We start from the raw sequence: 26685 nt of genomic DNA, 5'->3' as shown, positions 1-26685 counted from the left end.
ACACCCCACACTAAATAAACAGGACACAGGATGATTCATAGAAGGATAATTAGGACAGCACATGACACACCAACACCTTAGCCACACTCCACACTAGTCAGGCAGGACCGAGGACGATGCCTAACCTTCCCGTCTCTATAAACACCTCCGCCCCTCTGAACGCAGCCTCCAGCACCACGGTTCTCAAGGTGGAAACTAAGCAAACTCCCAGGGCAAGACAGGCACAGGCCGTGGTTCTTAGTGATGGTCAGTAGGGGTTCTTGCAAGTTTTACTACTACTACTACTACTACTGCTACTACTACTACTACTACTGCTCCTACTACTACATGAGTTTGTCCTCTTCCTCGTAACTGCTGCTGCGTAGTGTGTCGTCTCTTGTGGGTTGCGTCCTGTTGCGTTGTGCTGAGCGATTCATGGTGTGTGAGAGGGAGCTTGGAAGGGCGACTTACACCAGACCAGTAATTCACATTGGCACCCTAAGAAATGCCTATCTCACCCTATTCTGGCACTGGCATCATTCTTCAGGGACACGAAAGGCCATATCCAATCCTGGCATTGTTCCTTGAGGCTTACAGTGTACCCTATCATACTTATCTGTCCAATGTTATCTTATTTGTGCCAACTTCACCCTCTCTGGCACTGGCATCCTTCAGGGTAACACTAAGCCACGTCCATTTTTGGCATTTGTTCTGTGAGGTTCCCATTGTTCCTTCATTATCGTACTTGGCTCAGTATAACTCCCTCAACAAGCTGTCCAATGTCATCTATTTCTGCCTCTAAAGCCTTTCCCCAAGTGTGCTAAGACTGGGAAACATGTCTCAGTATTCCATCTTTAATTCTAGGTACAAACAAGCTGTCCAGTGTCATATATTTTTGCCTCTAAAGCATTTCCCTAAGTGAGTTAAGACTGGGAAACGTAACTCAATATCCCACCTTTAATTCTGGGTATAAACAAGCTGTCCATTGTCATATATTTTTGCCTCTAAAGCATTTCCCTATGTGAGTTAAGACTGGGAAACGTGGCTCAGTATTCCACCTTTAATTCTGGGTACAAACAAGCTGTCCAATGTCATATAATTTCTGCCTCTTTACCTGTTCCCCAAGTGAGTTAAGACTGGGAAGTGTGCCTCAGTAATACACCTTTAATTCTGGGTACAAACAAGCTGTCCATTGTCATATATTTTTGCCTCTAAAGCATTTCCCTAAGTGAGTTAAGACTGGGAAACGTGGCTCAGTATTCCACCTTTAATTCTGGGTACAAACAAGCTGTCCAATGTCATATAATTTCTGCCTCTTTACCTGTTCCCCAAGTGAGTTAAGACTGGGAAGTGTGCCTCAGTAATACACCTTTAATTCTGGGTACAAACAAGCTGTCCAGTGTCATATATTTTTGCCTCTAAAGCATTTCCCTACGTGAGTTAAGACTGGGAAACGTGGCTCAGTATTCCACCTTTAATTCTGGGTACAAACAAGCTGTCCAATGTCACATAATTTCTGCCTATTTACCCGTTCCCCAAGTGAGTTAAGACTGGGAAACATAGCGCAATATCCCACCTGTATTCTGGGTGCAAGATGTATTGGGTGTAACAGGGACAGACTCATAGGGACAGATTTCAAGGCATTCAGTTGTCCAAAACTTTCTCCGCCGTCCAGACCAAGCTCACCATCAGGAAGAGTCCATCCTTGGCGCCACCACTGTCTGTCTGTCTCTAGTCCTTAGGTCCTGTCTGGCTGCTTATGTTCCTGTCTGCATACATATGTGCGTGGTTGTGTGTGTGCGTGTGTCTGAAAGCTACACTAGTCCGAGGCACTTGCTAACTTGTCTCTGCTCGGTGCCGTCTCAGGAAGCAGCAGCGGGGACTTAGAGAGAGCCTGGTTGACCCTTATGCCTTCTGCCGCACATCCTCGCCTCTTGTAGACTAGCCAGAAGAGGTGACGATGACCTGGAAATTTGCTTAAAGATACTGTTCATTCACAAGGATAACTAACCACCTATTCCTTATATGTATAGTGGTTTCCTTTGACTGTCCTGATATGGTCTGATTCATTTATAGTTACACCAAAGTTTGTTAAAGCCAGAGTCATAACTTTTGTGCTTGTATCATTAAGTCTCATGGGCGTGAGGCAGCCAGGCTTCTCCAGCATGACGATAATTGCCTTGGGCAGTTTCTGAGAGCTACTAAACTCTTCATTATGTTAAGCAGTCTTCTCACACTAGCTCTTTAGGCACTTAGTTTTTGTACTGACGATTCTCATGTTGACTAACACAAAAGTGACTACTGGAATGTTGCACTAAACAGACTTAATACCTGTATATATATTTTTTAAGTGACATGTATATATATGTATTTATTATGTATATATTTATGAATGTAAATCTCTGAATATTTATTGTAATACAGTTTTAAGGAGTGTACATATTTGGTGTTGAGGATATCTTTGGTGAGCACACTAGACCAGGGCAGCACATGAGTGTAAATACCCGCCCCTGAGGCAGCAGCACACATTGTTTTGGATGAGTTGTGTCTGGTGTTGAGGGAAGCAGTGTTACCCTGAGGTGCCGCTCACCCCCCATGACTCTGTGCCACACCTTAGATGGAGAGAAAGTTGTGCGCCAAAAGCCAAGCCTTCCTCCCAAACCCAACATTCCGAAGAAGCCCGTGGGAGGCCCGGGGGTGCCTGTGGGGCCCCCCCAGCGGGTCCAGGCCACCATGAGAACACTGCCGTCGAGAGGTAACACAGCCCCAGCGGCGGGGGCGGGGCCACCACCACCCTGACGCACCACAATAGCACTTAGCTCAATTTTTTTACTCCTACGGAAATGAAATTCAGATCGATTCCTGTGAAAGTTACTGACTGAAGATGTAAAGTAAAGCATAATAGCTAAATGTAGAAGAAGTAAAAAGATGAAGATGATAAAATGGAGGTCCCATGAAAGAATACTAATACTTCATGTGAATTTCCCTGATGGCAGAACTTCATTACGTGCCAAATCCCACTTAAATTCTGCTACTTGTGTTAAATTTGTTAGCTCATGAGACTATATGTTTTTGATTGATATGAATGTACCTGATGGTTCAACTTCATTACGTGCCAAATCGTACTTTTTTCTACTACTTGTATCATGTTTGTTTATCTGCAAGACCTCATATTTTTAATTATTTACATATACTCAAAATTTAAATATTGCCGTCAATGATGCAGGTTGATCTAATCGTGGTCATGCGTGGTGTTGGCCCGTCTCTCAGCCTCTGGTAGTGTTGCGCTGCCCCCCCTACCCCCCATACCCTCCCCTGTACCCCAGTGTGAAGTGTGTGCCGTCTCGTACCAACATAACAAGTAGGAACGCTAACAACACAACAGCTCACCGTCACGCACTCCCCCCTCGCCCCCATCCCTCCACCCCCCCATAGTGTTGCCTAGTGTTGCCGCCTCTGTGAGTGTTCCTTCCTGCAAGTGGTTGGTGTGGCTAACAGACTCGGGTGTGGTGTGACTCGGTGGCCCAAGATGACGGTGGCCACTGGTGTATGTGTGTGTGTGAGTGTGTGTTGGTGTGGCTGATTGGACTCCTTCACTTTTCACATGTCTGCTTTGATACCTTCTCTCATTCCCTCTTGTATTAATTCCCTATTGTTCCTAAGTTTTCTCCTCTCCATGTGAACAAGTATCTTTAATTTTCACATTTCTACTTTAATGCCTCTCTCATTCCCTGTCCTATTGTTTCTCTTTCATTCCTTTTTCCTAAGTCTCCTCCTCTATCTGTATAAACGAGTATTTTTAATTTTTATATTCCTGTTTTAACCTCCCATGTATACTGTTTTTCCTTTTTTCCTTTTTCATAAGTCTCCTCCTCTATGTACATTTCTCCAAGTTATTATTCTCTTTCCTGGCCCTTGATTCTCCTTGTTATCCTCCTCCTCCTACACCTTATCTGCCTACTCCTTACTTGGCTACTCTTTCCAGTTTACCTTTTCCTGCATTTCTCCTTCAAATTACTATTGACTCATTTATTTCCTCTTCATACACTTCCTCTACCACCTCCTTACTTACTTACTTTCTTACTTACTTACCTAACTCTTCCCCCCTTTCTTTTTTCCTGCTGCTGCATGAATCTATCCTCTACAACCCTGAGGAGTCACATCAGTCTGCACCAATTGTATGTGTGGATGTATGTATGTGTGTGTGTGTGTGTGTGTGTGTGTGTGTGTGTATGTGGGCATGATGGTGTTGTGAGGTAACCCAGCCCGGCACTCCCCCAGACGGTTCCCTCACCCCAGACCCGCCGCAGCCCCCCCCCTCAGGGCATGGGGGGGCTGTCACTCCCCCACCACCTGCCTCCAACACCCTCCCTCGCTCCCCTTCCGCCCAGCCTGGGGTGGACGGCTCGCGCACCAACTCCCTCACGCGTGGCATTCAGAAGATGCTCAGAGCTGCCTCGCGCTCCAGTAAGGCCTCCCTCCACCTCCTCCTCCACCTCCTCACCCCCTCACCCCCTCTCGAGTGCCCTAACCACCACCTCTGGAAGTCCTTGAGTTTACATGGTTTCTGATACGTCTTGAAAAACTCGTCTTAAGTCTGTAAGGTTATCAGAAACACACCATAAGTTCACAGTACAGAGACTTAGGGTTCATGTAATACCATTTAACTTTCTTTTGCAGGTGGAGAAATTGGTCTTATATATTGCTTTAAATTTGTATATATAGCCACATGCATACAACATCTTTGGGAGGGATAACCATGCATCTTGAAGGGGAATATTACTTAAATTTACCAAGAACACAGAAAATATTAATGAGGAGAGGAAGGACAACATGGTGTAAACAGAGGACTTCCAGCGACTCTCAAACTCCCGACTGTTTGGTTCTCTGAGCTGACTAAGATGCTGGGACAGTAAGACTCAACGTTAAGCTGCTGTTTCTGCCACACTAAGGACAGATGAGGCCATGTCATTGTGAAGAACTCACTACTTGATGAAAACCTAACACTAACAATTGAAGAGCCACAATTGAGGGTGCCTAACGGCCGACTAATTAAGTTTAGACTATTGTAAAGAAAACTGAAGGACATGAAATGGCAGCTTAAATTGAGGACTTCTTGGTGAAATTTCAGTACTTAGCTAAATTGATCCTCTAATGCAGCGGTTCCCAACCTTTTTGTTGCGTTCCCTGTTTTCCAGTCACTTTTTCACCTGTGGACCCCTACAACGAAATAGGTTAAGCCAGCAAAATTAAAAGAATTTTCTGAAAAAATTTAATACATTCATGTAAAATGCCTTGCATTGTTATGCTGATTAAGCTGTAGGCCTACTTATATGAAAGCAGAAGATGTTCTGTTCAGCAGGCTATAGAACTCTTGAAATTCTTCTATGGACCCCTTGGTCCATGGGGTCCATGGACCCATGGTTGGGAACCACTGCCCTAATACACTTAAGCCGTCGCCACAACCAGTACTGTAGTCGTCAGTGGTCTCCTGTGTTGATTGTACTGATAGGAAGAAAGCCCTTGGTTCCTGCAGCCTGGAGCCACAAGATGGGATTGACCTCAGGGTGATTGGGAAGGCTGAAAGCATAAGTGAACGGCTGCACCAACCAAAGTCTTTCACCTTCACACTAACGGGTGTTGTGTTGATGATAACCTTAACCCGAGGCACTAAATCGGAAACTCTTTGGAATTATAGGATTTTGAGTGTGTGGAATTTATTAACTTAGGTTCCAATCCCTTATTTTTGGTCCTGGAAGCCTTAAAAATACTAATTGTTTGAGGAATCCTTTTTCAGTAACCATCTATGTAGTTTGATCCTTTTAAGAGTGATCTGGTAATTTTATAAAGGCTCTGATCCCTTATTTTGGTCCCAGAAGCCTTGAAAATACTAACTGTTTGAGGAATCCTTTTTTAGTAACCAAATATGTAGTTTGATCCTTGTAAGAGTGATTTGGTAATCTCATAAAGGCTCTGATCCCTTGTGTTTGGTCCCAGAAGCCTTGAAAATACTAAAATGGTTTGAGAAATCCTTTTTCAGCAACCATATATGTAATTTGATCCCTTTTAAGAGTGACTGGATTTCTTTGTGTGTATTCCGAACATGTCCTGGAATATTTTTTGCCCTCTAAGAATTACTATACAGAACATACCTATACTTGCCCACGAGTTCCCTCAATATACCACTATTTACACGCCCAACCCTGTACTTATCCACCATACTGCTACAATAACCTAAACTACATTAACTTAAACACATTCTATTACTTGCATGTTCCTTTTGTAATTAACACCATGACTGAGAGAGAAAAAGTCCACCTGTAAGTTTTCTTTGGTAGCATCACACTCACATAACCTGTCAATGTGTTAGTGGGAGATGCGTTTGAACTCTCCTCTCCTACACCCATATAATTTGGTTGTTTTGTGGTTGTTGTTGGGTTGACTGACTGTGTGTGGTTGCTTGGGTGTGTGTCTCAGCCTGCATGGTGCCCTCCCTCTCCTCCTCCTCCTCCTTTTCCTCTCCTGGTAATGTTAGAATTATCTCTCATTTTGACGGACTTGCCCAAAATGTTAACTACGAGAATCATAACATATTATTTCCTTGGGTATTCTAATTAACATTGAAACATATTAAGACAGATAAGGTAAGGTAAGTCTCACAATATAGCCTTTCTCTTAATAGTTTCGGCAAGTCCCTCAGTAGAGATCATAGTGCACTGCGTACCCCATAGCCTTAGAACACTTGGGTACTATTCCCCTTATAACCTAGCATGCACTTAAATCTATCCATCTTTTTTTACCTGCATGAAACTTAATGTCACGAATATATTATTTTCCCTAAACTGTATTTCATTGGATTATTTAAATGTTTGAGTTTGAGTACTGAAGATTTGTTTAACTTGTCTGGGAATGATATTTTAGAGAGCATTAACAGTTTTATTTTGTATCTGGAATGGATTTGTCTTTGCTGGCTGAGTTTCCGAGCCCTGGAACGTGTAGAAAGGGTCCCGGTTTTGGCTGTTCGTCTTGCATCAACGGCCGCATATCCCTGGAGCTGTGGCTAGGAGGTGTCTCGAGGCATGTAGGTTAGGTTTGCCAGTCTACACACTCCACTGCATTAGTTCACATATTAGGAGGGAAATACACCATGTGAAAATTGAGTTAAGTGTGACATTAGCTTGATTTTTCTAGGGTTATTTGTATTCCCTGACATGAGAACTAATATGAATGGTGTGTATAAGTTGGCAAGCCTACGATACACATGCCAAAGAGACACTTCTGGTTGCAACTGGGCAGGGAGTGTGGGACGCTTGTTGCGGTGAAGAACGCTCAAAACCAGGGACCCGTTGTGAGCTTGTGTGTTTTGCTAACCGTGTCTGTTTTGTTGTACTGCACCTTGGCATGGCAGAGGAGGAGGCCGGGCGGGACTCAGAGGCCAGCCCACCCCTGGAGCGCTCCAAGTCCGCGTTCTATAAGAAAGAAGGTACATGTGACGAGGATCTGTTGGCCTCACTAACCCTCACACCCTCCTGTCAGATGACCCTCACAGCCTCTGCCATCACCTCACACTTCTCTCCCTCCCCCAAGCCCTTGAAAAGCAGACTCATATGGAGGTTGTTGATTTTGCATTACAGATCATGAGGAACTGTGTGCCTCACTAACACTCACATTGTTAGATTATGACCCTCACAGCTTATGGCATCACCTCACACTCCTCTCCCTTACCTGAGCCCTTGAAAAATGAAAATAATTACAAAGAAGTTGTCAGTCCATTTGTTAATATAGATCATTGAGGAACTCTTGGGGAATTTGTCTCCATTCGAACCAGTTTTCAGAGACTTTCCATTGTGTTAGGCTGGGCTGAACCTCCTCTCTTTCATCCTCTATGGTAACTTCTCATATAACAAGAGGTTTCAACGTTAACTTCCCTTTGTAAATTCTAATTGTTATCCTTATTCATTTGTATCCAGTCATTTCTGTAAGTTTTTAGTCTTTTCCTTATATGACTCTTGGTTGAACCTCCTCCCTTTCATCCTCTGTTGTAACTTTTCACATAACAAGAGATTTCAATGTTAACTTTCCTTTGTAAATTCTAATTGTTATTCATATTCGTTTGTCTCCCTTTTAACCAGTTTTCAGAGACTTTCCAATGTGTTAGTCTGGGTTAAACGTCATCCTTCCGTCCCCTATTGTAACTATTCCGATAACAAGAGCTTTCAATGTTAACTCCCCTTTATAAATTCTAATTGTTATCCATATTCATTTGTCTCCCTTCTAACCAGTTTTCAGAGACTTTCCAGTGTGTTAGTCTGTGTTAAACGTCATTCCCTCCATCCCCATGTCCCCTTCACCTCAAAACCAGCACCCATTCTGCCTTCCTAGCCATAGATTTATAAACAATAGATTACTAAGCCCATTCTGTAGTCTGGTTTAGCTCAAAGTAGTGTAGTTGGGCTAATAGAACTTATAAAATGTTGATTAGTCTTAGATTAAATAAATTTGACTAACATGGATAGACTGATAGAGTGCAAACCTTATCTTTAATTTTGCTTGAGAATGAAATCTTTTCGTTCATTAAATCACCTGTTGTTTTTGTGTTTTTAGCAAGACACCTTTTATTTATTGTAGACGTGTGTGTTGTTTGTTTTCTCTCATGAATATTTATTTTCCGCAACCTGCATGGCCGTGAACTAACCTTAAACTGCATGTCGTGTCCTTGTGTGGTTGTCCAGTGGCTGCCGAGAAGCGGTCAGTTCTGCAGCGCCGCTCTTGGTCCCTCACTCGGAAAGGTAAGAATGGCCACGTGCTCTCTGGATGACCCTCTCTGTCTTGATCCTTCACTCCCACACACTTACGTTCCCTAAAGTTTTTCTCTCACACACACACATAGACACACACACACACACACACACAAAAAGTATTTTCTGGTTCTTTCTTTGTCTCATTCCTTCAGTTATTCTCTCAGACACACACACATGCATCAAGTATTTTCTGGGTCCTCCTCTGTCTTACTTCTTCCCTCCCTCACTTATGTTCCCTACAGTTTTTCTCTCTCTCACACACACACACAAACACATACATGCAACAAGTACTTTCTGGGTCCTCCTCTGTCTTGTTCCTTCACCTCCATTCACTTGCGTTTCATCACTCATCCTATCTCTCTCTCACACACATACATGCATATACCAGGTACTTTATGGCCTCTCCTCTCCTGTTCCTTCACATCCACACACATATTTTATCTCTCTGTATCTATGTTTCCTTCACTGATTCTCCCATACAAACACAGACTCACACACTCCTCTCGTACAGGCAAACAGAATACCCTTAGGCATTACATACTATCTTAATCCTTTCCTTTTGACACACACATACACACACACACACACACATACTCAGGCCCTGTATACTAAAAATGGGTAAATACGTACATAGAGAAATAAGCCACACACACACATTTACGCACATACAAGCACCTCTTCCTCCTCCTACACACACACACACACACACACACACACACACACACACACACACACACACACACTCACCTACACACACACACACACAGACAGGCAGGCAGGCAGGCAGTGTTGTAACAGACGAGGCGAGTGTTGACAGGGCCGAGTGTGTTGCGTAGAGACTGTTAATGTTGTGGTGTGTGTGTGGTGGTGCGTAACTCAACACCGCTCGGGAGTTGTGTGACGAGACGGTGTTACGAGATTAGGTAAGATGCAACACTACTTATATTTATAGTCTCTTTTGGTTGTTCTTATGTTGATTAATGACCTCTTGTGTTTTGTTGACCTTGTGTTAGTGTTTGTGTTGAGTGCTGTGTTGTAGTGTTGACAGATAAGCCTTTTTTTTTTTTTCACTTTCTCAATTTTGAACAAGCATTTTTTTACATTTTCCTTCAGGCATATTATCTTTTTTTTTTTTTTTTCTTAAGTTGTGATATTTGTGAAGCCTTTTTAATTTTGAGCAAACCATTTATTTTTTATTTTCCCTAAGACATTTTCTTTTCTTTTTTCTTTTTCATTTTACTTAACCCGGTAGCTGTGGGGATCATGTTTCTTAAAGGCTCCTGCAAGTGAATTAATGGCAAAAAATCATTACTCTAGCAAATCATTATATAATAGATATCAACACATTCGTCATCAGTTGGTGCATCCTCTGAAAATTTGGCCCGTCGTTGCTACCGGGTTAAGCTGTGATATAATTGTAGCTTACTAAAATAATCCTTACCCTGTTTTTACTAATGAACTTATACATGAGGCAATGTCACAAGTTATATATAAGCCTAGATAATGTCATCAATATCCACTAATTAGCAATGTAAGTGAATTTGTCTAGCATTGAATTTTATCTGATTGTAATACACATTTTACCCGAGTTTAAAATGTACCTCAGTTTCAACAGCTAACACTCTAAGAATTCCTCCTAATGATATCTCACTCAACAAACCCAAGATTAAAGACACTGTTGAGCATGTGTTAGGTTATCTGTATCTCAAGGAAGTCTTAGTAATGCTGTATCACTAAACCTTAGACCACATAGGGACCTCTTCAGCATATGTTAGGTTATTTGTATCTCAACGAACTCTAATTCTTTCTCACTACACATAAGACCACATAGGGACCTCTTCAGCATATGTTAGGTTATTTGTATCTCAACGAACTCTAATTCTTTCTCACTACACATAAGACCACATAGGGACCTCTTCAGCATATGTTAGGTTATTTGTATCTCAACGAACTCTAATTCTTTCTCACTAAACATAAGACCACATAGGGACCTCTTCAGCATATGTTAGGTTATTTGTATCTCAACGAACTCTAATTCTTTCTCACTAAACTTAAGACCACATAAGAGTCTTGTTAAGCATATGTTAGGTTAGATGCATTTCAAGGAACTCTAAAATTCTTTCTCACTAAACATAAGACTACATAGAGAGGTTAAATATATGATAGGTTATTTGCACTCCAAGGAACTTTTATTAATTTCCCACTAAGCCTCAGAGCACCTAGGGACGTGTTAAGTACAGGCTAGGTTGTTATTACGGCCTCATGTGTGTGTCTCTTGTTGATCTGCACTTTCTTCCTCCCCGGCAAGTGGCACAGTTCCTGGGAGGGGGTACGTGGCTCTCTCTTTGTAGCTTGGGTCTTGTCTTTCATCCCTGTCCTCCTCCTCCTCCTCCTCTTCTGCCTGTAGTGCTGAGCTAGGGCTGCTGCTGTTGCTGCTGGTACTAGTGAGGGTCTGGTGGTGGTGGTGGTGGTGGTGCTGGTGTAGACTCCTTGGCCTGTCCCTCTCCTCCTCCTCCTCCTCCTCCTCCTCAGCCTCCATGGGGCAGACACTTTGGTTCCCTGTGGGGCTGATCCCTGAGTCCAGTGTTCTTGTTGCCATTCCTTCAGAGACTGGGTTGAAAATATGGCTGAGAGGATGTATATTTTATCAATTATTTGTTTGTAGGACAATTTCTGCTTACCACTAATACCATGAATAATGTATGCCATGTACAAGTTTAAGTAATGGTAAAATTGTCCCTCAAAACTGTAGAAAGTTTGCACCCTGCCTGACTCCCTCCAAAAGTGGGGCTCCCTCATTAGAGCAGTGAGTGCATGCAGTAGTAGTGGCAGAGGCTGCTGGCTGGCTGGCTGGTCCCCGCGGCCGTCCCAGAGGTTGGTAGAGTGGTGTGGTCTGGCTTGACGCAGGTTGCAGTGAAGCTTCAGTTTGCAGTGTGTGACTTGTGCATAGTTTATTCTCTTAGAAAATAAATCCAAAAAGAGGTTCTCAGAAGTCATATCTGGACAGAAACCTTTCAGAAAACAATTTAGTCAGAGTCAGCCACAGGGAGGCTGTGCTGAGGCCAGAGGCAGCACAGCACAGCACTGGCTGCTTCAGGCTTTGCTGAACCTGGCCCTCAGTGCTGACCCAATGCAGCCTCTCAAAGCTTTGTGTGTGTGTGCCCCAGGCCTTGAGTGTCTGCAGCATGCACTGGATTGGTTTAGGCAATCTATGCTGTGTGATGCTGTGAACACCTGATTGCCCAGTGGTAAAGTACAATTGGCTGTGGTAAGACTGTGCTGTGTGCTGCTTGGCACAGCCACTGCCTCCTTGTGTTGTGGCTCCCTCCCTCCCACCCCTGTCACGGCCCTGTGTGCCAGAGGTGGTGACGGCTGTGGCAGCAACCCTGGTCGTGTGTGAGCCGTCTTGAGCCCCTAGCCTGGGCAGCTGATTGGCTGGCTTGTGACATGAGTTCCGTGATTTGCTGTGATCACTGCATGTAGGGTGGACATGACCTCCTGTGGTGAGACATGTGAAGAGAAGCTGGACTCCAGGACTGAAGGGAAGATAAAACATGAAAAAAATGACTGTTACTAAAGGATATTGTTGTAATTTGTGTAACCATTGGCCTTGTAACCCTCCATTTACTCCTACTGCCACGAGTGTTTACCAAGACTCCAGTGTATGGTCTGAGGTCACTGAGTGTTTAACTAATCCGGTTTATCGTTAAGCCGTCTGTGCAGTCAGCTTTGTTCAGGTGTGTGACGCGCTAACCCGAGATCTAGAAGCTGCTGCCTGACCCATAGATAGCAAGTGTTACAGCTACATTTAGCCATAGTCCATACATGCATAACTCAGTAAGCTTGTTTTATACCCAGCAACTCATATATTTACAGTTGATTGACGTGTGTGCTAATCCTTATGTTCTGTATCCTTGAAAACCAGAGTCATTCATCCTTATCTAAGGTGTGTGTGTGTGTGTGTGTGTGTGTGTGTGTGTGTGTGTGTGTGGAGGCTTGAAAATATTACTATATGCCTTGGAAATTGACGCCCATCCAGAAATGCAATGCCAGAAATGCCTAACAAAATTCTGACTCCCATTTCTTGTGCTTTTAACTGAATATATAATTGTGTGACCTCCCTGTGTGTGTGTGTGTGTGTGTGTGTGTGTGTGTGTTTGTGTTTAAGTTTGTGTGTGTGTGTGTTGCAGAAGCCTCCACATGCTCTCCCCCTTGGGCCCCATTATCGGCACTCCCTCCCTAACCGCCTGGCACTAACTCGGTGCTTTCGTTCTTTCTTCCAGGGGAGACTGTGGCCAATGGTGACGATGAGGCGCACCACAGCACACTTTCCCACAGCAGTAAAGAGGTGAGGGGATACTTATAATTTATATTATTATTTCCTGCATCTTTGATTATGTGTGTGTGTGTGTGTGTGTGTGGGAGGGGGGGGTTTGTGTGTGTGTGTGTGTGTGTGTGTGTGTGTGTGTGTGTGTGTGTGTGTGTGTGTGTGTGTTGCTCTTTCTTCCTTTCCCTCTCACATTGTCTCCCTTCTTCTCTCTCTCCAATTTACACTGAACCACACTTTCTCTCCTCTCTCCTTCTCTCGCTCTCTCTCTCATGAAACCTTCCTCCTCTCCACTGCCTTTTTTCTCTCCTTTTTCCTTCTCTCTTCTTCTCATATTAAACCTTCCTCCCATCCTCTCTCCACTTCACACCAAAGTGAAGTCTTTCAAACCACTCCTTTTCTCTCCCCTTCTCTCTCCCTCATTGCTTACTAATTCCCTTCCTTCCTTCCCTCTCCCCGCAGGGCTCCCCCACCAAGGACACCTCCCTCACCGATGACTCCATTTCCAAGGAGAAGAAGAAGAAGAAGAAGGGGCTCCGCACACCCAGCTTCCTCAAGAAGAAGAAGGACAAGAAGAAGGAGAAGGAGGCTGCCCACCACTAGTTCCCCAGACCCTCCCCATCTTTACTAACCTTCGCCTCTGGTAGACCAATGCTGGTGAGAAATTTGCCTTTGTTTTTCATTCATCATTCATCGTTCATCTTCCTCATATCCCTCATTCATGTTCCTCATTGTTTTCATTCATCATTCATCTGCCTCATTTCTTCATTTTCCTCATCTTTCTAATTGTTTCTCATTCATCGTCCATCTTTTGTCTTTATCTTTTATTATTCACCTTCCTCATTTCTCTGTCTTTCTCATCTTTTGTCATTCAGCTTTCTCATTTCTTCATCTTCTCTTATCATTCATCTTCCTCATTGTTTTTTATTCGTCGTTCATCTTTCATCTTCCTTCTCTTCCTCATCCTCATGCCAGTCATCCTCATCCTCATCATTCATCACTCATCTTCCTCATTCCTTCTTCTTCCTTCTCCTCCTCCAGACACTGCCAGACCGTGTACTGTAGATAGCTAACAAGAGGAATGTGTGCTGGGAGTCCTTGTGTGGTGCTGGTGAGAGGCTGCTGTGCTGCTGCTGCTGCCAACCGCTGCTGCTGATGCTGCTGTCTCTGTTCATCGGATCCAAGACTTGCCAACAGAAATTCATCGGCCGGCACGTCGGGAAAATCAGCTTTATTTTTCACTGTGTTTCTATTGCGATTTTTTTTTCCTATTTTTCTCGTTCTCCTTCGTCTGGTCTGTAAAAGATAAGGCAATATTAGTGATTAAAATACTACATCTGCTTTGTTGCATAATTCTTAGGGTTTGTAGCGGTAGGCCATTTGCAAGTGTACATTTTCTTTTTCTCTTTCTCTCTCTCTCTCTCTGTCTTAGTTTTTCATTCATGGATTTTTATCGAGCGAGAAGAAGCGTCTGAGTTTCTGTACATTTCTGTGATGACGTTACGTGGAAAAATTCATAACTGTACTCGTGGGCTCTCTATGATTCGGGCATGTGCGTGTGTGTGTGTGTGTGGATGCATGTGTGAGTGTGTGTGTGTGCGTATGGGGAAGGGAAACGCTGTGTGGTTGCTGATTTTTGACATTTAACTTTCAATAGAGTGCCTCATTGTCGGGTTTTAGATGTTGATGACTCGTACAGCGACTCTGGAGGTGAGATTATCCGTGAGTGTGTATGTACATGTGTGTGCGTGTAGTGTATGGCTGGGACAGAGAGACTTGCGGTTATGCAAAAGCCACAGTGCAAAGGAACAACACAGCAGGTGATGCATGTATTTTAACGGTTGTATCTTTAGAACACCCACCTGCTCCTCGTGTCTCTAGTACAGTTGCCAGCCAGGCCTTGTGGAAGCTGTTGATATCTGGGAATTTCTCAAGACAAACGTTAACTGAAATTGCTAAAGTCGATGGAAATTAAAATCATTATAAGCCAAGTCGCTAGATCCCGACGCAGCGCCCCAGCGAGTAACTCTTCTGGCTTGGGACTCGGGACGGGATGGCCACCTTATGTATTTCTCCAGGGAAGGGACGATGAAGGCTTTCCAGTCTCTTCTTTGTTTCTCCTCTCAAGCTCGTCCTTCCACGGATAGTTGCCGGATCAGCGGTCTCTGTTCTCGCCCACAAGTCTCACCATTTTGTCGTAAATGGTTCACACGAAGGGAGACTTAGAAGTTGTCTTTCATCCTCCTGCCCCTTCCACAGACGTCGCCGCCACGGGATGCGAACTGCGCGTCGAAAATTATTTTAAACCATTTTTATTATTTTGCCTGACCTCAACTATGGAAAGTGGAAGGACTGACCGTGTTATCACCAGCTGGGGGTTGCCACTCTGCTTTAGTCACCCCGCCCCGCCTGAGGCCCCGCACAGCACCCCGACCCAGCAAGCAATGCCTTGACCCATCACCCGCTAACTCAGCACACTCGCTAACTCTTGCTTTCGGACGCGTGGCTCCCGGGTGCATTTTTTGGTCGCACTTTGGTGACCCCGAATGTGTCCCCGGGATGTTTTTTGGGCCACGAATTGTTTGGGAGGATGACCACAAAGCCAGAATGTCCTTGCTGTGTTAAAGGAAGCATCTGTCGGGGCCGGGCGGGGCGGCAGGACACTCTTTGTCTTCTCAATGCTACCTGGTGGAGTGTTTTCTGCTACACATTCATTTTATTTCTCTTTGTTTTCCTCCAATCACAAGCTTAGCACTGTTTTATATCAATCTGTATAATAGCATCCAAATAAAAAATCATATTATTATCATTATTATTATTATTATTATTATTTTATGAGTATGATGAGTATGCAGGCAGCTGATTTTCGCTTGTTTTTTTATATATATAATAAAATGTCCCTGTTTTACAAATTCTAAGTCATCGTTCTTTCATTCCATCACCTTTTGTTGTTGCTTTCTTTCTCTTCACTCTCCTGGATGGGATTGAAGCCTCTTACTGTAATGGGTTCAAGGCTGACAACACTAAATTAACAACATCACACCCAAACCATTGTAACTCAACATCCTTAAGAATATTTTTCCTCATTAGAACTTTTTATTGAACATTCTGCTGTACTGAATAAAATAAATATATCTTACACTGACGCGTTTCTCTCAGCCTCATCGGAACGCGTAAATGACTAGCAATGTGGGAGATGTATGTTTACCTATTTGTATTTAACTCTCTCTCTATCTCATTGTCTCACTGCAGTTTCTCTCTCTCACTATCTCCACTATCTCACTATCATTATCTTCACTATCTATATCCACTATCACTATCATTATCTCCACTATCTATCCACTATCTCTCATCATTATTTCACTATCTCAATCTCTCCACTATCTCACTATCATCATAATCTCACTATCTCTATCTCTCCACTATCTCACTATCTTTAAAATCTCACTATCTCTCCATTGCATCGAGGGCCTGAGCTCAAGCTACTTATGAACACACCCAGCTGTATATCTTCCATTTCGGGCTGGTTGAGAAGTGGGTACCTGGAAACACCTGAGGATATGTTTAACTATGGAAATTATACCCTGACAAAATTAGTAATGTGGGAGATAGAAAGGTTATCTATGAACACACCCAGCTGCTTATCCTCCCTCCCAGGCTGGTTGATAAATGGGTACCTGAGGACACCTGTTTAACTCTGTGTAAATTATTCCCTGATGAAATATATAAGAACTATGGTCTCCCTATTTCTCTCTCTTCCTTGCTCTACACGATCTCTCCTCTGTCTCACTATTTATCACTATCTCTCCACTATCTCACTATCACTCTCCAGCATCTCACTATCTCTCCACTGTCTCACTATCGCTATCTTTCCACTATCTCATCACTCCAGCATCTCACTATCTCGACTATCACTCCACTATCTTACTAGTTCTATCTCTCCAGTATCTCTCACTATCACTATGTATCCATCACTATCTCTCCACTCTTTACTCACTAATCAATAAATGAATAAAATAAATAAATAAATATTGTTAGGCTCGTCGACATCTTCCTTTCCCGCGGCGGACATTTCCAGGGCTGTTAGACGGCAGGCTCCACTATTTTAGGAATTTCTCGCCTTGGAACGCCTGGAATCATGGAACCAGCGGTGGGAACAGGAACGGGAATGTCAGCAGAGGTGAGAATAAGAGGAGGAGGAAGACCAGGAAGAGGAGGAGAAGGAGAATAAGCCATCGGGGAGGGAGGCTGTGACGTGAGAGGGATGAGAGGAAGACTATTTTAGGAATTTATCGCCTTGGAACGCCTGGAATCATGGAACTGGCGGTGGGAACAGGAATGGGAATGTCGAAAGGTGAGAGTAGGAGGAGGATGAAGGCCAGGAAGACGAGGAAAAGGGAGGGAGTGTTCTGGTGTGTGGGGGGCACCATATGGCCAGTCATGCAGGCAGAGTTTTTGTCTCACTCACTCACTATCTCTCCACTGTTACTCACTCTTACTATCTCACCATCGCTATCTCTCCACTGTCTCTGAGTTAACAATGTTCCCTCCCTCAGGTCCTGACCCCGGTATCTGGAGGTGTGGTGAAGGAGGGTCACCACAGGCAGGTCAAGTGAGCTCGCCTTCTGTCTTGTGAGGATGAAATGATTGATATCTCCGGGTAGTCTCCAGTGAGCCAGCAGCATCCTCTGTCACAAGTCTTCCTGCACATTCAGATGTCCCCTGTCACCCCTGTCGTCTGCAAGATCAGGTTCTGTGATTTATGGATCTCTCAGTGCATGCTTCTGATATACTTAGGTGGAGAGAGTGTGAGGGGAGGGTGTCAGTGAGGTGGATCAGTAGAATGGAATTTATGTGAAGAAAGTTTTTTTTTTTTGCATTAGAGGAAACAGTTCAAGGGCAACAAAAAGGAAACAATAATGAAAAAAAGCCCACTACTCACTGCTCCTACAAGAGTCAAGAGGAGTGGCTGAAAGATAGGTCAATTTTGGGAGGAGAGGGAAAGGTTGTCAGTGAGGTGGATCAGTAGAAAGGAACGTATGTGAAGAGAGTGTCGGGGTAGGATTGAGGAGAGGGTGTCAGTGAGGTGGATCAGTAGAGTGGAGAGTAGTGGAGGGAGTGAGTTCATTGGCGTGGACTGAATGTAGCGAGTTGTAGTTCTGGATAAAAGTTTGGAGTTCAGAGATGAAGACAAAGGCAGATTTTCATTAATTCGTCCATCCATAAATGCTGAACAGTGACTTAAAAGAGGTGGATTTATGTCTTTGGTAATAAGTCCCCATGCAGAATCATTAAATAGCATTGGAATGGCTCTGTGTCAAATGAAGAGTCCTCCCATGAGGCTGAATTGAGGTCCATTACCTGTATAGTCTGTGAATGCCAACTCCAGCTATAGGATAGTGTGGCACACTACCTAGAAGTTGACGCTGCTCACTGGGTTGTTTCTGTGAGAGACAGTTTAGAGTGGAGGAGGCCAAGAGGATGCCCGCAGATTGTGGTTTGAGCAAGTTGAGAAATCCTGCCATGAGGTATTTAGGATGGGAGAGGAGCCTGCACAGAGACCTGCCCAGAGAAACCCCCGGGTGTGAAGTTGTAGGGTGGCTGAGATGACGTGCCCCATGGTGTATGCCCCAAGTGATTGATGGTATTAATTTTTACCTTTGATGCTCTGTTTCCTCGTGGTAAATCCCTTCAAGTGTGTGTCCGTGGCAGAAGGAAGGAAATAACTAGGAAAGGAAGACTAGAGATGGGAAGGAAAGGGAAAGAATGAAAGTGAAGGGAAGGGAAGGGGGAGGAAGTTAATAGGAAAGAAAAGGAAAGGAACAGGATAAGAAAGAAAGGCTAAGGAAGGAAAGGGAAGGGGAGAAAAGAAGGGGAAGTTTTGTGTTATGACAGCCTCCACACATCCCTGCAAACTACTGTTCATGTTGTCACCAATACGAACCATGTTGTTGCTGTTAACGATTACTGTCATTGTGCCCGAGTCTGAGGTGTTCCTTACCATGCTCTGGCAACCTGCTGTCACACGGTGTTCAATTTCATGGACAGTATGACAGCCTACACAGGAAATAGTTATCAGCATCAGTGACATGCAGCAGCAATGATGAACACTGTCAATTATTGCTGAATTTCAGTTTCAGAATGTTAACGTTGCCACTGATGACTGGGGACAGTATAACAAAACATGTCAACAAGATTATTAATAATTTGAAATTCAGTCAACTATAAGCGACACTTTGGCAACTATTTCCCATGTGTAGGCTGTCCGTCATATATTATCATCATCATCATCCATGACATCGGACACACTGTATTACAGCAGGTTGCCAGAGCACCACGGCATGCACACCTTGGACTTGGGTGCTGGAACTATACTGTACTTACTTGGCAATGTTTTGGGGATTTTTGGAATTTTAGTGATCATGATGCATTATTCTGCTGCTGTTGTTGTATTGTGTGAGGACTTGCTGTTCAGTTCCTCACCCATTCAATAGTTTCAATTATGTGAGCCTTAGTGAAACCAGAAATTTCCTAAGCTCATATGTAATATTGTACTGAATGGTGAGGAACTGTAACATTTATTGTCAGAAATTGCCAAAAATAGGCCCCCAAAAGCCCTAAAAAACTGTATAAGTCCATAATACTTAAAAGAGCTTCCAGAGAAAGACTTGGAGGTATACCTTTAAAAACAAACAAAATAAGTCTTCCTTCAGTATGTTTTATTATGAGAATCTTCCTTTTACAGACACTATTACATCAGAAATTGCAGTTACCCAGTTTAAAGTTGCACTGTAACACCACCAAGTGCTGTTGGAACCTGGGCCTTCTGAGTAGCAGTCTCCGGCTACCACAAGTGTGAGTGGGGGCCGGGGCATCAGGTAGTGTGCTGCAGAAGTGGACTCTGGCGCTGTGACCTTAATCTCATCAGTGGCTTAATGGTTTGCTGGCGGACTTGTACTCAGAAGGCCCAGGTTCAATCCCAGGCGCTCAGTGGTTGTACATTACGGGATTCCAGTCACATGGTTAGAGAACACATCCTGAATAATGACCTCACTATAATAATGTGGCACATCATTTCAGCTGGATCCCAAGCTCCTAGCTGGGCAGGTGAGGACGCTGCTTCTTGGCTGTTAGTGGGCGCAGTGTCTGACGTCTCCTGTCACCCAACACTTATGCTTAGGTTCATATAATTTTCATCTCTTTACAGGTCACCCATTACACAAGACATGCCCATTTTGTTTACATCATTGGCTAGCACAGTGACTGTCAACTAAAACAAGGTAGCTGTACAAACACTGCATAGTTTACAGCCTTTGTGACGGCTTGCTCCCACAGGGCCAACAAACAGAATTTTTCCATTTTGTGTAACAGCCAAGTAAAGGAACATTAATATTTTCAGAACCCAAAGTGAGCGTTGGCTGACGCACATCAGGCACCACACCACCAACAGCCAGTCAGTAGCGTCCTCACCTGCCTTGCTAGGGGTGGAGTTCTTGCTGTGGGGAGTGCAGCGGAGGTGAATGGACTAGACTATCCTGTGCTGTATGTGAAGGTTTGAATCTCTATCCTGTGCTATGTGAAGGTTTGAAACTAGATGCTTAAGTACCTATTATATAAAATGCAGTTACTGTAAACTTAACAAATTTTTTACTGTAGGGCAGATAAGTGAATAAATCAAAGCAATAACAGTAGCAAAACTTTGTCTAAATCATTAAAACCTTCTTAAGCATATAAGACTAGACTAACAATCTATAAAATGCAGTTACTGTCAACTTTATAAATTTACTTTGGGGCAGTAAGTGAATCAAAGCAATAACAGTACCGTAGCAAAACAATCTAAATCATAATCATGTTTCTTGTACGTTAACTGCAAGCATGAAAAGACTAGACTGTAAATTAACATCCTATACTTTCTATCATTCATAATCATTAGTGGTAATATATCCTAAATAACTGAGGAGGGGCTATACATCAGTCTTCTTCCTTGCAGTCTGTTTCTGAGGCTCGAGTGACGGCTGGGTGGCGAGGGTCGTCCTACAGCCTTCAGAGCCCCTTGGACATTCGACTGATGGCTGGGTGGTGAAGGTTGTCTCAGCGCCTTCAGAGCCCCTCGGACATTTGACTGATGGCTGGGTGGTGAGGGTCATCCTACAGCCTTCAGAGCCCCTCAGACATTCGACTGACAGATGGGTGGTGAAGGTTGTCCCAGCGCCTTCAGAGCCCCTCAGACATTCAACTGACGGATGGGTGGTGAAGGTTGTCCCAGCGCTTTCAGAGCACCTCGGACGTTCAACTGACGGTTTGGTGGTGAGGGTCATCCCATCACCTTCAGAGCCCCTCCATCCAGGCCAGCAGTGTGGTGTCCCGAAGGGTTGATGCCTGCAAGAGTTTAGCTTTATTAGTACATACTCTGTTATGTTTCCCAATAAATATATACAGTAAGTCTTCTTTGATTCATACATTTTTCTTCCTAACCCTTCTTTCCCTGTGGCTTATATTAGGGCAAGGCATTGATTTGGATATTAGTTATTATGATGTGCAAGTCTCTTAAGGTTTCCCAATAGATATATAAAGAGAAATAAGTCTGGTTTGATTTGTACATTTTTTCTAACCATTCTCTGGGGCTCTGCGGATTCGGTTTGGGTAGACAGAGTGGAAGAGTTGAAAAAAAAGAAAAAAGAAAAAGAAATGCAGAATGGAAGAGTCAGACACGAACAGTGATAAAAAGTGGAAGATAGGTGGAAGACTAGATGAGTGGAACAGTTGAAAAAAAATTAATAAAGAAATCAAAGAAAAGCAGAACGGAAGAGTGGAAGAGTCGGACACGAACAGAGTGATAAAAAATGGAAGATAGATGGAAGACTGGATGAGTGGAAGAGTTGAAAAACGTAAGAAATGTAAGAAAATCAAAGAAATGCAGAGTGGAAGAGTGAGGGACGAACAGAGTGATAAAAAGTGGAAGATAGAAAGTGGATGAGTGGATACAGATAGAAATACTTCAATAAACATCCCAGTAATTTAAATCCGACAGTAAGAATATATCCTAAATGTCGATGTTGACGGTAAATATAAATCCTAAATAACTCCAATAAGACAGTAAGTATATATCCAAGTATTTAAAGGGGCAAGAGAATTAACAGACCTGAAGAAACCTACGTATTCAAAGGGGCGAGAGAACACACCTGATTAAGCCTACGTATTTAAAGGGGCAAGAGAACAGGCCAGAATAAACCTACGTATTTAAAGGGGCGAGAGAATTAACAGATCTGAATAAACCTGATTAAGCCTATGTATTTAAAGGGGCAAGAGAACAGATCACCTGATTAACCTATACGTATATTTAAAGGGGGGAAGATAAGAGACCAGGTTAACCTACGTATTTAAAGTCCAAATCCTGACGTCGATGTTCTAAGGTAAAAACAAACAATTAAAACAAGTAAAAACAATTAAAATCTATCACTCACATCCTCGTTCAGTCTGAGTCGAGTCACACGCACGGCTGGCAGCGGGTTGTCAATGAGGCGTAATGCGTAAGGGAATCAGCTGATCCTGTCACCTGGCCGCCTAGACGCAATCAGCTGATCTTGTCACCACGAGAGAGAGAGAGAGGTATTAAGTCATTATCACACTAAGGAAACCACTGTGGGCACTCGTGAACGAATTACCTCATTAGATCGTTAAGTAGTGCGGGGCTATGATCGATACCTTGGTAACTGAAGCCCTTATGAGATGTTCGCCAGTTAAGAGCTTGTTAATGTTTGAACACTGTCCGGCAGTTACCTAGAACGACCTGTCATTAATACCTGAAGTCCTAAAGACCTAAACTATATACAGCCTATCAAATGTCTAGAAGTGAGAGTTAACGAGTGCTCTTCAACTAAACAACTATCGCTTAACTATACCTTCCTATATTTACTGCGGTCTATCGAATGCCTATAAATATCAACTAAACAACTACCGCTTAACTATACCTTCCTATATTTACTGCGGTCTATCGAATGTCTATAAATAAACAAGTTAACGAGTGCTCTTCAACTAAACAACTACCGCTTAACTATACCTTCCTATATTTACTGCGGTCTATCGAATGTCTATAAATAAACAAGTTAACGAGTGCTCTTCAACTAAACAACTACCGCTTAACTATACCTTCCTATATTTACTGCCGTCTATCGAATGTCAATAAATGAACGAGTTAACGAGTGCCCTTCAACTAAACAACTACCGCTTAACTATACCTTCCTATATTTACTGCGGTCTATCGAATGTCTATAAATAAACAAGTTAACGAGTGCTCTTCAACTAAACAACTACCGCTTAACTATACCTTCCTATATTTACTGCGGTCTATCGAATGTCTATAAATGAACGCGTTAACGAGTGCTCTTCAACTAAACAACTACCGCTTAACTATACCTTCCTATATTTACTGCGGCCTATCGAATGTCTATAAATAAACAAGTTAACGAGTGCCCTTCAACGAAACAACTACCGCTCAACTATACCTTCCTATATTTACTGCCGTCTATCGAATGTCAATAAATGAACGAGTTAACGAGTGCCCTTCGACTAAACAACTACCGCTTAACTGTACCTTTCTATATTTACTGCCGTCTATCGAATGTCTATAAATGAACGAGTTAACGAGTGCCCTTCAACTAAACAACTACCGCTTAACTATACCTTCCTATATTTACTGCGGTCTATCGAATGTCTATAAATGAACGAGTTAACGAGTGCCCTTCAACGAAACAACTACCGCTTAACTATATATACCTTCCTATATTTACTGCCGTCTATAAATGAAAGAGTTAACGAGTGCCCTTCAACGAAACTAGCGCTTAACTATACCTGTAATGACCTCGATCACCACCTATTCACCTTGTCAGCAAACCTATCCCGCTTAACTACCGAACTACCTTTCTATACTTACTACAGCCTATCGAATGTCTTTAAATGAACGAGTTAACGAGTGCCCTTCAACGAAACTACGGCTTAACTATACATATAATGACCTCGCTAACTATACTCACCCTGTCAAACTACAGCTTATAACTGTCTAATTACCTCACGAGCGTTAACCAGCGACAACTACCGCTTAACTACCCGTAATTAATGACCTCAATACCATTACCGCTTAACTATCGAACTATACCTGTCTGCTTTTTCAACATTGCGGTAATAAAAAACCCTGACAGTGTACTCGCAAATAATTACATTGTTGTCCTGCATCCCATAATACACTGATTCCCTGTTACATATTTAGCAATTAAGTCAAATGTGAAGAAGTGAATTACCTTTATAAACTATCCTCGACTACTTGCGTCAGGGAATAAACTACCTCAATTATAAGATTCCATACCAGAGCAAAACATCATCTCACACCATTACATTAATACCAATTAACATCACTCCTTCAAAAACATTCCTAATACAAATACATGTGGTCACAGGGCACGTATGGAATTTTTAAACCACCTCATCGTTATAAGCATCCACGTCAGAGCAAAACTAAGATAACCTCACATAAGCACTAATTACACTATCACTAACGCCTCTAAATCATTCCTAATACAAATACTGATGTTCACAGGGCACACTGGGAATCATTAAAACCACCACCTCGTAATAATTATACCCACTAAAGACAGACTAAAACTAAGATAACGTCACATAAACACTAATAACACTATCACTAACGCATATAAATCATTCCTAATACAAATACTGATGTTCACAGGGCACGTAACTTACCTTTGAGCACTGATGAAGGACCCACACGCCTTCGCACCTCCACGCCCCGAGTTGATATGGTGCAAGTCTGTCTACCAATGCTCGGTCACTCCTCCTCCTCCTCCTATCCCCCCTTCTCTTTGATTGCTAGTTACCTCCCATCTCCTCCTCCTCCTCCTCTTTGTCTCCTTCCCCTGTTCCCCCTTCCTTTCCCTCCTTCTTTGATCGCTAGTTATCTCCCATTTCCTCCTTCTCTTTCTGTCTTTCCCTTGCTCTTCCTCCCTCTTTCGCTCCTTCTCTTCTTTATCAGTTATCTTCCAGTTCCTCCTCCTCATTCTATCCTTGCCCTGTTCCCCTTTCTCCTCACCTTCCATCCCTCCCTCCTTCTTTTAACTATAGTAACCTCTGCATTCCCTTCTTCTATCACGTACTACCTCCTCCTCCTCCTTCTCTTCCCTTGTGACTCGTTATCTCTCTCCAGTTATGTTGGTTGGCGTGTTATATATTCCCCATTCTCTACTCTTCCTGTCATCATCTGTTCCTTCCTCCGCCTTCTTCCTTTCCCTTCCTCTTTCATCTCGTGTCTCCTCTCTCCCTCTCTCCCTCTTTGCAATATTCCTCAGCCATCTTCAATCTTATAACAACTACGTGTGGCTCCTTCCCAAACACCTTGTATACATAACCTTCGACATATTCTGGAGTCCTCTCCATCACCTCGAGGTTACCCTTCATTTGCCTTAAAGTAATGGTTCCATTCTTATAAGTCTACTTGATTTGACCAAAGCTACATGAGATAGACAAGTATATGCTCAGTGCCCAGTAATGCACCCAGTGAGAGCATTGCAAGAGGGGTACAGTTTGTGGAGCACTGACAAACCGATCTGATTGGCACTAAGAACGCTACTGGAAATGTCAAAACCTTTACCTGCCTTTAGACAAATCTTGAGCACAATTGTTAGTGATATGACCAACAGGAATTACTTCTGGCACGTTCCTTAGTGGTTGCTATGATACCACTGAAATATTTAAAACAGCACCTAGTAATGTATGTTTAACCCCTTGACTGCAGCTTTCCTACAAGAAGACCTCACCAAGCTACAGGAATGGAACAAAAAGTGGCTGCTACAATTCAATGAAGAAAAATGTAAAGTCCTGCACCATGGGAGGGGATATCCAGCACACCAATACCACATGGGAAACACTCCACTATCCATCACACTCCACTATCCATCACAGAGGCAGAGAAAGACCCAGGCGTGTATGTTACCAGGCTACCAGTGAAGGCCAAATCCATGCCAATCGCAGTGGATGGGTTAAAACAGCACCCTGGTAATGTGTTTTGAATAAGAAAAAACATATGTCGGTTTAGTGCTTTATTCCCTTAAAAAATATATTCAATAAACACAGCATTTGTAATACTGCATTTATAGTAGTGTAATACTTAGTGATTACTACAAATATATATGTTGACAAATTCCAGTGTCTCCCTTTGGTGGTGTATTAAAAAACAACGGCTTGTCTTCCTACTGATGACGTCAAGTGTTCACTATGTGGTGCGATGGATGTTGTCTGGGCCGGGCGTTGACGCGGCCCAATGGTCACTAGGAGCAGCCCGGCAGTCACTAGGAGCAGCCCGGCAGTCACTAGGAGCAACCTGGCAGTCACTAGGAGCAGCCCGGCAGTCACTAGGAGCAGCCCGGCAGTCACTAGGAGCAGCCCGGCAGTCACTAGGAGCAGCCCGGCAGTCACTAGGAGAAACCTGGCAGTCACTAAGAGCAACCTGGCAGTCACTAGGAGCAGCCCGGCAGTCACTAGGAGCAGCCCAGCAATCACTAGGAGCAGCCC

At 43.3% G+C, this 26685-nt stretch overlaps 1 protein-coding gene and 3 long non-coding RNA genes across 23 annotated transcripts in view; 2 read left to right on the top strand and 2 right to left on the bottom strand.

Moving 5' to 3' along the window:
* The window catches only part of LOC126999556 (protein hu-li tai shao-like), a 72127-nt gene extending 55878 nt beyond the window's left edge, over positions 1 to 16249 (top strand). For 3 of the 17 annotated variants that reach the window (XM_050862302.1, XM_050862303.1, XM_050862300.1), the window contains exons 15-22: positions 166 to 246; positions 2597 to 2734; positions 4261 to 4446; positions 7388 to 7462; positions 8712 to 8768; positions 13064 to 13128; positions 13570 to 13764; positions 14149 to 16249. In XM_050862302.1, the coding sequence (XP_050718259.1) occupies positions 166 to 246; positions 2597 to 2734; positions 4261 to 4446; positions 7388 to 7462; positions 8712 to 8768; positions 13064 to 13128; positions 13570 to 13710 (743 nt within the window). In that variant the 3' untranslated portion in view covers positions 13711 to 13764; positions 14149 to 16249. Of the gene's footprint in view, positions 1 to 165; positions 247 to 2596; positions 2735 to 4260; positions 4447 to 7387; positions 7463 to 8711; positions 8769 to 11532; positions 11655 to 13063; positions 13129 to 13569; positions 13765 to 14148 lie in introns of those variants that run through there. The other 14 variants (XM_050862301.1, XM_050862307.1, XM_050862304.1 and 11 more) reach the window with 14 other exon arrangements.
* A 1082-nt stretch (positions 16250 to 17331) lies between these two features.
* LOC126999559 (uncharacterized) lies at positions 17332 to 20840 on the top strand. The gene is made up of 4 exons (XR_007753423.1): positions 17332 to 17461; positions 17664 to 17857; positions 20507 to 20659; positions 20690 to 20840. It is a non-coding gene; the product is annotated as an uncharacterized LOC126999559 (long non-coding RNA).
* Positions 19810 to 26685, bottom strand: LOC126999560 (uncharacterized). 2 transcript variants are annotated; one of them, XR_007753424.1, is made up of 4 exons: positions 26600 to 26685; positions 24862 to 26494; positions 22572 to 22690; positions 19810 to 21486 (listed from the first exon to the last, which is right to left on the bottom strand). It is a non-coding gene; the product is annotated as an uncharacterized LOC126999560 (long non-coding RNA). The 2 variants fall into 2 exon arrangements; XR_007753425.1 differs by having other exon boundaries at positions 26621 to 26680.
* On the bottom strand, positions 22708 to 24854 carry LOC126999563 (uncharacterized). 3 transcript variants are annotated; one of them, XR_007753430.1, is made up of 4 exons: positions 23702 to 24854; positions 23435 to 23523; positions 23257 to 23345; positions 22708 to 23009 (listed from the first exon to the last, which is right to left on the bottom strand). It is a non-coding gene; the product is annotated as an uncharacterized LOC126999563 (long non-coding RNA). The 3 variants fall into 3 exon arrangements; XR_007753429.1 differs by lacking the exon at positions 22708 to 23009 and having other exon boundaries at positions 23016 to 23345; positions 23435 to 23612; XR_007753428.1 differs by lacking the exon at positions 22708 to 23009 and having other exon boundaries at positions 23016 to 23345.

The sequence above is a fragment of the Eriocheir sinensis genome, chromosome 16, assembly GCF_024679095.1.
Source record: "Eriocheir sinensis breed Jianghai 21 chromosome 16, ASM2467909v1, whole genome shotgun sequence".
Taxonomy (NCBI): Eukaryota; Metazoa; Arthropoda; class Malacostraca; order Decapoda; family Varunidae; genus Eriocheir; species Eriocheir sinensis.
Note: the sequence above shows the minus strand (reverse complement) of the source record. Positions and strands in the feature narration are given on the sequence as shown.